The sequence below is a fragment of the Oncorhynchus kisutch genome, linkage group LG3 (genome assembly GCF_002021735.2).
Source record: "Oncorhynchus kisutch isolate 150728-3 linkage group LG3, Okis_V2, whole genome shotgun sequence".
NCBI classification, from domain to species: domain Eukaryota; kingdom Metazoa; phylum Chordata; class Actinopteri; order Salmoniformes; family Salmonidae; genus Oncorhynchus; species Oncorhynchus kisutch.
In genome coordinates, this window is record NC_034176.2 from 73,703,059 (window position 1) to 73,714,161 (window position 11,103).

Consider the following 11,103-nt stretch of genomic DNA (forward strand, 5'->3'; position numbering starts at 1 on the left):
GGGAGTAGAATTATTAATCTATGAAGCGGAAAAACGGGGCCCTGGTCTCGTTTTTGCGACATAAATACGACACCCCTTCTGCATTGCGAGAGTAAGGACCATTTTACGGCACCCCGACGAATCTCCACGGATGTTCCACATGCCTTAAAATTATGCGAAACGTGAGAGTGTGACAGCCTACTATATAATAGATTAAGTGAGAAGCGATATTGATCGAAATAAACTATGGGTAAAAGTAAGACTAACAAATTTAGACGTCCACAGTTCAACGCAGAGGGACTGTCTGTAACTGCTGTAAAGGAAGTGGAAGAGGACCACGATGAAGTCTGTGATGGAGTCGACTCTCCAGCTGGGGAGTTACTGGAGAAAGTAAGAGCACCAAGATCTGACCACAGTACTTTTATTTCGGTCTAATGGATGTTGCACTCTATTTTAGAAAAGCTCGCTGCTTTTCATAAGCATGTCAATATTTCCAAATTACAAATTAAATGTCTTCCTAAGGACCTTCCCGCAAATGCCAAAAAAAACCAGGCAAACACGTGTTATTACATTTTTATAATCATGCTCAAATGTGCCCCCCCCCCCCCCCCAAAAAAAATGCATTAAGATTTCACAGAACTCTACTGAACAAAAATATAAACACAACATGTAAAGTGTTTGTCCCATGTTTCATGAGCTGATACAAAAGATCCCAGAAGTTTTGCATATGCACAAAAAGTGTATTTCTCAAATTGTTTAAACCCATGTTAGTGAGCATTTCTCCTTTGCCAAAATAACTCATAATCCATCCACAAGTGTGGCATATCAAGAAGATTAAACAGCATGATCATTAAACAGGTGCACCTTGTGCTGGGGACAATAAAAGGTCACTCTAAAATGTGCAGTTTTGTCACAGCACAATGCCACAGATATATCAAGTTTTGAGGAAGCGTGCAAGGGGCATGCTGACTGCAGGAATGTCCATCAGAACTGTTGCCAGAGCATTGAATGTTAATTTCTCTACCGTAAGCTGCATCCAACATCGTTTTTAGAGAATTTGGCAGAACATTAAACTGGCCTCAACCGCAGACGACCTGAAACCACACCAGCCCAGGACCTCCACATCCAGCTTCTAAACCTGCGGGATCGTCTGAGACCAGCCACTCGGACAGCAGATGAAACTGAGGAGTATTTCTGTCTCTAATAAAGCCCTTTTGTGGAGAAAAACTCATTTTCCCAGGCCAACCCATGGCTGCTCCCCTGCCCAGTCATGTGAAATCCATAGATTAGGCCGGGTCTAATGAATTTATTTCAGTTGACTGATTTTCTTATATGAACTGTAACTCAGTAAACTTGTTGCATTTTATATTTTTGTTCAGTATGTTGTAAAATCTAGTGCAGTGCCACTTAACAGTGTTTCCCACAAAAACAACTGGAAGGTAAAAGAACACAGAGATGGTATGAAAAAGTGAATATCCAAATAACCCCTGTTTATACTGTATGTGTTTAGTTGCAGAGTCCCAGTGCAGATGTGCGTGAGTTTGCTTGTGCCAGCATATCACGCCTCGTGCAGCAGAGCCAGACCATCCCAGGCTTCCTCCAGCGGGATGCGGTGAGACGTCTCGGGCCCTTACTGCTGGACCGCAGCCTGGCCGTCAGGGAGACTGCCACAGGGGCACTCAGGTGAGCCCTCAGCCTCCCACAGGGAGGTTCTCTACCCAGTACTAGCCACTTAACAGAACCACTTTGAGATGTGAGAGGGATGGTGTGGAGTCTGGACTGAGAATCAAGCCTATCAGATATTGCTAGATTGTTCAGAGAGTGTGGTAAATGTTAGATGTGAATGTAGATGGATGTTGAAGCCATTATGTGCTGTACGACAGAAGTTGGTTAGTGAAGGATTCTTTGGCTTGCTAAACAGACACTGAGAGAGTCCTCTTGAAATACCACACCCTTAATTAACTGTTAGCACTGATGTGATAATTATCGTTCAACGACTGAGTGATGTGTTCTTCTCACATCAGGAACCTGAGTGCCTGTGGGGGTCATGAGGTGTGTGAGGACATGGTGAAACAGGACGTCATGACTCCTCTGACTGCTCTGCTTCGAGAGGTGAGGCCGTGCCTCATTAATCATTCCCATGATTGACACCTTAAAGTTGATGTATTTATGGGTGTGGCCCTGTGGCGCAAAGGTTGTTTTTTCACATTTTGAACAACATGTTTCATGGTGTGCATGTGTGAAAAGTGAAGCACCTACATACCTCCATTCCTTGATGGTTAGTTGCATCAATGCATAGCTATTTTATAGGGCTGTATGTTTTCCAGACCTGGGTTCAAATACTACTTCAAATATCTCAATTACTTTTACATACATTCAAAGTAAGTATTAAGATGGATAGGCCTATATTTTATTTGAAAAGACACGTATTTGAATATTTTTATGTATTTGGAAATGCACTTGGAAACAGTATTTGAAATAAGTATTTGAAAATACTCAAATAAAGGTACTTGTTCTGGGCTGTGAATTTGAAAATACTCACTGAAAAAAGTATATTGGATACTCATGTATTTGAACCCAGGTCTGGTGTTTTCATAGTGTCTGAACCCCAGTACTGTTTCTCCACAGTGCTGTGCTGGGTTTGAGACCAATGATGCCCTCTCGTTAAAAGGGCAGAAAAACACAGTGGAAGATGTAGCCAATGAAGCAGTTAACTTGCTGTGGAATCTCTGGTAAGAAAAAAGCAGTAAATGTCACAGTAGTAGTAACACAAATGGCAGCTGGTCGGTCAACCTACTTTCATAGTTCCACCTTGTGATCTGGACATGCATCGAGAAGCCTTCCACAAACCCAAAACTCAATTCAATTCTGTTAGCTTGCCAATGTTTCTATGGTTCTTTCACACCATACTCTCCTGTTGTATCATCACCCTGTCTGTCAGTGAGAGCAGTAGCCAGGCACTCTCTATGTTCAACAAAGCAGGCATTCTGGATGTTATCCTACAGTGTCTGGAGCGACACACTCACAACATCAAGCTGGCTTTGTCTGCAGGTTAGTCTCATCAAACCAATTTTCACACAACTTTAATGAGCATTTTCACAATTTAAATATTTGACTTGATTATGTATTTTGTAGTAAGTCCCTGCTCCCTCTGTCTTTAGCCCACTGTTTGCACACAGTGACTGAGGACAACGCAGAGTTGCTGTGTAGTATGAACAATGCTGTATTAGGGACTCTAGAGAGTGTGCTGCTATCCTCACAGGCGGACATGGCTCACACACTGCTCAGAACACTGGCTGCAGGTATGGCTACAACATATTTGTTGTCACATTATTTACAGATTTTTTTACCTCACAATGTCAACCGGTCATTCACTCTGCATTCATTCTCTGACTAGAGTCAGGGTTTGGAATAGAGGTCGGCCGATTATTATTTTTCAACGCCGATACTGATTATTGGAAGCCCAAAAAAAGCCAATACCGATTAATCAGCCGATTTTAAAATAAAAACGTTTTTATTTTTTTAAATTATATTTTTATTATATTTATGTATTTGTAATAATGACAATTACAACAATACTGAATGAACACTTATTTTAATTTAATATAATACAATAAAATATCAATAAAATCAATTTAGTCTCAAATAAATAATGAAACATGTTCAATTTGGTTTAAATTATGCAAAAACAAAGTGTTGGAGAAGAAAGTAAATGTGCCATGTAAAAAAGCTAACGTTTAAGTTCCTTGCTCAGAACATATAAAAGCTGGTGGTTCCTTTTTAACATGAGTCTTCAATATTCCCAGGTAAGATGTTTTAGGTTATAGTTATTATAGGACTATTTCTCTCTATACCGTTTGTATTTCGGCGGCGGCGAAATACGGCAGCGTAGCCTAGTGGTTAGAGTGTTGGACTAGTAACCGAAAGGTTGCAAGTTCAAATCCCCGAGCTGACAAGGTACAAATCTGTCGTTCTGCCCCTGAACAGGCAGTTAACCCACTGTTCCTAGGCCGTCATTGAAAATAAGAATTTGTTCTTAACTTACTTGCCTAGTAAAATTAAATTAAATTTATGTCATAATTATGTATAATACTGGCAAATTAATTACGGTCTTTGTTAAGAAGAAATGGTCTTCACACAGTTCCCAACGAGCCAGGCAGCCCAAACTGCTGCATATCTCCTGACTCTGCTTGCACAGAACGCAAGAGAAGTGACACAATTTCCCTAGTTAAAAGAAATTCATGTTAGCAGGCAATATTAACTAAATATGCATGTTTAAAAAATATATACTTGTGTATTGATTTTAACAAAGGCATTGATGTTTATGGTTAGATACACATTGGTGCAACGACAGTGCTTTTTTCACGAATGCGCTTGTTAAATGACCCGTTTGGCGAAGTAGGCTGTGGTTCAATGATAAATTAACACCGCATCGATTATATGCACCACAGGACAAGCTAGAATAACTAGTAATATCATCAACCATGTGTAGCTAACTAGTGATTATGTTAAGATTGATTGTTTTTTTATAAGATAAGTTTAATGCTAGCTAGCACCTTACCTTGGCTCCTTGCTGCACTCGCATAACAGGTAGTCAAGCCTGCCACGCAGTCTCCTCTTGGAGTGCAATGTAATCGATCATAATCGCTGTCCAAAAATGCAGATTAGCGATTGTTATGAAAACTTGATATCGGCCCTAATTAATCGGCCATTCTGATTAATCGGTCAACCTCTAGTTTGGAAGAGGTTTGTTAATAGCCTAACTAAATAACTAGTCTGATTCCAGTGCTCATTGTGTGCTTTGTGCTCTGTCCATTGACAGGGTCAGTGTGGAACCTGAAGAGCAGCCTGCCCACGGCCCGCCAGGCCCAGACCCTCAACGCCCTGATGGCCACCCTGTCCCAGTGCTTGGAGCTGGATGCTGGCACGCTGATACCCCAGCTCCGCCAGGCTGAGGTGGCCCGCAGTGCCACTGCCTCAGAGGCAGGGAACATGGAGGACCACCAGGCAGCTGCAGGGAATATGGCTGTAGAGGAGATGGATGAGGAGGAGGGGGTTGAACCGAGGACAAATGGAAAGGCAACCAAGATAGATAAAGACTTCTCTGACCTCCTGCCTGTAAGTCCTGTCCTTTTTCACTCAAAAGGGTTTGATAGGTTTGTTTCTGAGTTATGGTTACAGAGATCCAAAGTGACAGGGTTGAGTAAAGAGTATTGCATTTTCAGTTTTTAATATTCAGAGTACGTACCTGACTCCTCACTGTTGAATGCTGTGAAACAGCTGAATATTGATAAAGTAGCACAGAGTATTGCAGTTGGTATTCAGAGTTGTAGTGGCTCTCTCTTCAGGGAGATACCGCTTTGTTCAGCAGACAGGAAGAGAGGGACACACAGCAGGGTTTACTCAGGGACGTAAGAGGTGGCTGTGTCCCTGCTGCAGTGCCAATAGTCTGCTTTTCTTTCTCCAGAGGGGCAAGGAGGAGCTGAGGGAGGCGACGGCCTTGCTGACAGCCCAGCAGACGTCCTTGGAGATCATCGTCAACATGTGCTGCTCTGATGGTGAGTGCTGTGGGCAGCAGTGTTTGGGCAGCAGAGCAGTACTGACCTGGGGAGCTTTGTATTCATTACTGTTTGACACAGCTGTCTGGTGCATATTCATAGATGAGAGGACAGCATTTTTACCGTTGTCTGATGCTCAAATGCATATTTAGGATTTAAAATGAGCTTTTGTTGCTTTTGAGGTGTACTTCGGCAGTTGTGGCTCATGGTGTGTTTTTTTTGTAGACCCGTCAGACGATGAGTGGGAGGAGGCGTCGAGCAGCGACGAGAGTGAGATGTGTCCTGACGGCCTCTCTGAAGGGAACACCAGCCTCCTGTCCCCACTGTGTCTGTCTGCTGAGGTCCACGGGGCCCTGATCAACCACAACATCCCAGAGAAGGTGTGGGGGATTTCTTTCCTCACCTAGCATAATTGTTTCACTTCACATCTCATGTTTGTCTTTTTTGATGTTCCCTCTGTTTTCACATGCAAAATATAAAATAAGTAATGTCATGGTACAAGGCTAATGTGTGTTCCTACTGTCTATAGCCACTACACTGTATGAAGGTGATAACCATCCATGTCTCTATATGTTCAAGGTTCTCAAGAAGACTCAGTTCCCCAGCAGCGAGGCGATGGACGTATGTCGTCATAATCCCACCTGGAAAATGTTGATGAAAAAGTAATTATCTAGTCAAGCATGGTGTCATTTTCTTTGCCCTTAATGAATGAGACACTAGATATTCTGTGATATAGTAGATCACAAGATCATTTGAGAGGTTTGTCATGATACTAGTAACCCTGAACCGATATGCATTAGTGTACACTAATTTGATTGAGGTACTCCATTTTTCTGGCTTCATTTTTATTTTTTTTCTCACCTTTATTTAACCAGGTAGGCCAGTTGAGAACACCTTTATTTAACCAGGTAGGCCAGTTGAGAACACCTTTATTTAACCAGGTAGGCCAGTTGAGAACACCTTTATTTAACCAGGTAGGCCAGTTGAGAACACCTTTATTTAACCAGGTAGGCCAGTTGAGAACACCTTTATTTAACCAGGTAGGCCAGTTGAGAACACCTTTATTTAACCAGGTAGGCCAGTTGAGAACAAGTTCTCATTTACAACTGCGACCTGACCAAGATAAAGCAAAGCACTTCGACACATACAACAATACAGAGTTACACATGGAGTAAAACAAACATACAATAGAAAAATAAGTCTATATACAATGTGAGCAAATGAGGTGAGATAAGGGAGGTAAAGGCAAAAATATAATATAATGGCATTACTGGGTGTACACTTTGTTTACCACATCACTACCTGCCTTTAGGAGTTGACTAAAATCAATTTCCCCCCCAGGATGCATCGGGTGCAGTACAGGGCCCTGACGTGCCTTCACAACATGCTGTCTACTATGGACGCTGAGTCCCTAGGGGGAGCAGCCGCTCTTCAGGCTGTCGCACAACACCTGTCCACGCTGGTCTTCAGTGCTCCAGGTTAGATCTACATGTCGTACCATCTCTTCATTATTTGTATTAAATCCTAAATTTCCTAGATAGGTTGATTCACTTTTACAACAATGACCTTAACAAAAAGGAGAGTAATTGTCTCTTTCATAATTTATTTTTGGTTAATTTGCTTACTCAGACATCCCTAAGGAGGAGGAATTCCTTGAGGCAGTTACCAGTGCCATGCGATCCCTCTTACAGATCATAGCCTATATGAAAATCCCACAGGTAAGACAGCTGACTCAAGCAGAGGAGAGTTTCCCTCTGAAGTACATTTTACCAAGCCTTACTGTCACCTATCTGTTAGTTTATACAATACCATAGCACTATCCCAATGTGTCTCTTGGATGACTCATTGTTTGCGTCTGTGTGTGTGTGTTGCCAGTGTATGACCCCCCAGCAGCTGATGAGCCTGAGCGAGGCGGCGACCTGCTGTGACGTGGTCAGTGTGAGAGTGAACGCTCTGGCCATCCTAGGCATCACAGGAAGCACACTGGCTAAAGAGAAGAGGACAGCTGAAACTCTGCAGGTAAATTTCATCCCTAGTTTTTGATTCGTATGAAATGTATTTGTTATGAAATGTATTTTAGATTATGGTTTCTTCTGAATTAACTATTTTTGTTCCTCTTTTCTTTCTTTTTTAAAATGTTTTATTAACCCATCTTGGCTTTGTGACCATGATGTAAAAACACTGCAATATATTTTTATAGATGATTGGCAGTGCCTTACTCCAAGTTGCTACAAAGGATGCCAACCTTGTGGTTTGTGGAGAGGCCCTGGATGCTCTGTTTGATGTTTTTGCGGATGGAGACGAGGCAGAGAGAGCAGCTGAAAACATCAACTTACTGTCTGCTCTGAAGGCACTTCAACCTGTCTTCAAGGCTAAGGTAATAGAGCTGCAGCCCATCACTAGGAACAGTTTATATGCATTCTTTATGCAACACACTGTTGTCATCTGTTTAATTGCTGTTTCCTGTCCTCTATTATATGTCCTCTGTCTACAGATTCGTAAAGAGGGGAAGGGAAAGTACAGCCCTGAGCAGCTGTGTGTGCTGGACAACATCAAAGTCAACCTAAGAAGGTTTATTGGCTACCTGGAGACTGTGGTAAAAAAATGACAGCGGCCTGACACTACGACACCATCTGACTGACTGGCTGACATAAGATGGAATGACTCATAATTTACAGTACAATGGACCCAGAGTTGCCCATAGAGCCTTGGGACAGAACAGGGGGAATGGGGTTGAGGGGAATTGCCTAATAGACCCTCATTAAAGGGACAGTTCATTCCAAAATCATTGTTTTTGAGTGAACTATCCCTTTAACATCTATATAACAGATTTTCATGTTGGGTATCTTTTTGTTTTAATGTTCTGACTGAAATGCTTAACTATTTTCCTTGGTAGGTGAGTGTTTACATAATTATGTGTACAACATTTTTAAAACGTGCGCTATTTTGAATTACTGTTGCAGTACATAGTGACGCATTGTTTTACTTTATGTATAAAAGTACATTTCAATGTGCTGTATTTTAAAGATATTGACAGAACATTTTATGGTTTATTTTACACATCTTTATCAACCAACTCTCACGTCACACACTCATACTGTAGCCCTCCACGTTAGGAATGACCAGTTGTAGTATTCATGTGCTTCTCGCCCAAAAATCCGCTATCTGACCCCATTTAATGACTCTGTCATGTTGTGCTGTCATGGAAAATGAGATGGACAGGCCCAGTGTTTCCTGACCTTTGGTTTGCTATGGCTCTACTGCCTGCAGGCATTTGCCATTGTATGACAAGGCCATCTGTTTACCCCCCAGTGTCTACTGATCATGTGAGATGTCATGAATAAAGCAGAACACACCATCCATTTACACGGTGATTTATTTAACATGATTTGGGTTGCTGAAAGTACATTGATTACCTTGTTCTGATACTGGGGAGGATATAATACATTTTATTTGGTGTTTTTCACGACGCCCAAAGTCACTTTATATACAATAGAATCAGCAGGATAAAAAGCAACAAAATCACAAAAATTATGTAAAAGTACCGTTACACTAAACATAAGGACAGACTAACCATGGAGAACACTAAACATGATGAGACTAACCATGGATAACACTAAACATAAGGACAGACTAACCATGGAGAACACTAAACATGATGAGACTAACCATGGATAACACTAAACATAAGGACAGACTAACCATGGAGAACACTAAACATAAGGACAGACTAACCATGGAGAACACTAAACATAAGGACAGACTAACCATGGAGAACACTAAACATGATGAGACTAACCATGGATAACACTAAACATAAGGACAGACTAACCATGGAGAACACTAAACATAAGGACAGACTAACTATGGAGAACACTAAACATGATGACAGATTAACCATGGATAACACTAAACATAAGGACAGACTAACCATGGAGAACACTAAACATAAGGACAGACTAACCATGGAGAACACTAAACATGATGACAGACTAACCATGGATAACACTAAACATAAGGACAGACTAACCATGGAGAACACTAAACATGATGACAGACTAACCATGGATAACACTAAACATAAGGACAGACTAACCATGGAGAACACTAAACATGATGACAGATTAACCATGGAGAACACTCCACATGGAGTGGAGAGAGTTCCAGAGTTGGGGACCTAAAATCCTCGTCTTCAATGGAGTGGAGCCTGGTGTGAGGGATTGTGAGCAGGCCAGTGTCCGAGGAACGCAGTGAACAGGTAGGGGTGCAGGAGGTCAGTAAGTTATGTGGGTGCCAGTAGGTCAGTAAGTTATGTTGGTGCCAGTCCAGTGTGTGCGTTATTGATCTGGGAGCTGGTGGAGTTTGAGTATGGGGGTGATGTGGTCCCTAGGTCTGGTGTGTGTGTATGAGGACTTGTGCAGCTGAATTTTTTTATATGTTGAAGTCTGTCCAGTGTTTTGGCGGGGAGACTAGAGAATGGTGTTGCAGTAGTCCAGGCTTGATAAAACAAAGGCATGAATGAGATTTTCAGCATTGGGGTCAGTGAGAGAAGGTCTGAGTTGTGAGATGTTTTTGAGGTGGAAGAAGGCTTGGTGATGTTTTGGATGTGGGGTTCAACGACAGAGTGGGGTCAAATGTAACACCAAGGTTCCTGACTATGGAGTTGGAGTGGATGGTGCAGCTGTAGATGTTCATGTTGAGTTGACCCAGTTTATTGATGAGGGATATTGGGCCCATGATCTCTGTTTTGTCATCGTTTAGTAGAAAAAAATGTATTGCTCATCCAAGTTCAGTTCACGGACACAGGCAATGACAGAGTGGGGTGGCAGAGTGGAGTTGGGTTTTGTGTGGATGCACACTACCGTTCAAAAGTTTGGGGTCACTAAGAAATGTCCTTGTTTTGAAAGAAAAGTGAAATTTGTGTCCATTAAAATAACATAAAATTGATTAGATATACAGTGTAGACTTACTTTTGTTTCTGGAAACGGCTGATTTTTAATGGGATATCTACATAGGCGTACAGAGGACCATTATCAGCAACCATCACTCCTGTGTTCCTATGGCACTTAGTGTTAGCTAATTGAAGTTTATCATTTTAAAAGGCTAATTGATCATTAGAAAACCCTTTTGCAATTATGTTAGCACAGCTGAAAACTGTTGTTCTGATTAAAGAAGCAATAAAACTGGCCTTCTTTAGACTAGTTGAGTATCTGGAGCATCAGCATTTGTGAGTTTGATTACAGGTTCAAAATGGCCAGAAACAAAGTACTTTATTCTGAAACTCGTCAGTCTGTTCTTGTTCTGAGAAATGAAGGATATTCCATGTGAGAAATTGCCAAGAAACATTAGATCTAGTACAACGCTGTGTACTACTCCCTTCACAGAACAGCGCAAACTGGCTCTAACCAGAATAGAAAAAGGAGTGGGAGGCCCCAGTGCACAACTGAGCAAGAGGACAAGTACATTAGTGTCTAGTTTGAGAAACAGATGCCTCACAAGTCCTCAACTGGCAGCTTCATTAAATAGTGCCTGCTAAACACCAGTCTCAAACGTAAACAGTGAAGAG

The 11,103-nt window shown here is 41.7% G+C and overlaps 1 protein-coding gene across 1 annotated transcript; it reads left to right on the top strand.

Moving 5' to 3' along the window:
- Positions 1-82: 82 nt before the first annotated feature.
- On the top strand, positions 83-8,899 carry heatr3 (HEAT repeat containing 3). Its single transcript, XM_020473765.2, has 15 exons — positions 83-369; positions 1,490-1,662; positions 2,004-2,091; positions 2,608-2,711; positions 2,921-3,030; positions 3,141-3,281; positions 4,802-5,097; positions 5,447-5,537; positions 5,763-5,917; positions 6,117-6,199; positions 6,879-7,015; positions 7,167-7,255; positions 7,413-7,556; positions 7,738-7,914; positions 8,032-8,899. The coding sequence occupies exons 1-15, from the start codon at positions 226-228 to the stop codon at positions 8,143-8,145; spliced, it is 2,046 nt and encodes a 681-aa protein (XP_020329354.2). The 5' UTR covers positions 83-225; the 3' UTR covers positions 8,146-8,899.
- The last annotated feature ends 2,204 nt before the right edge of the window (positions 8,900-11,103 follow it).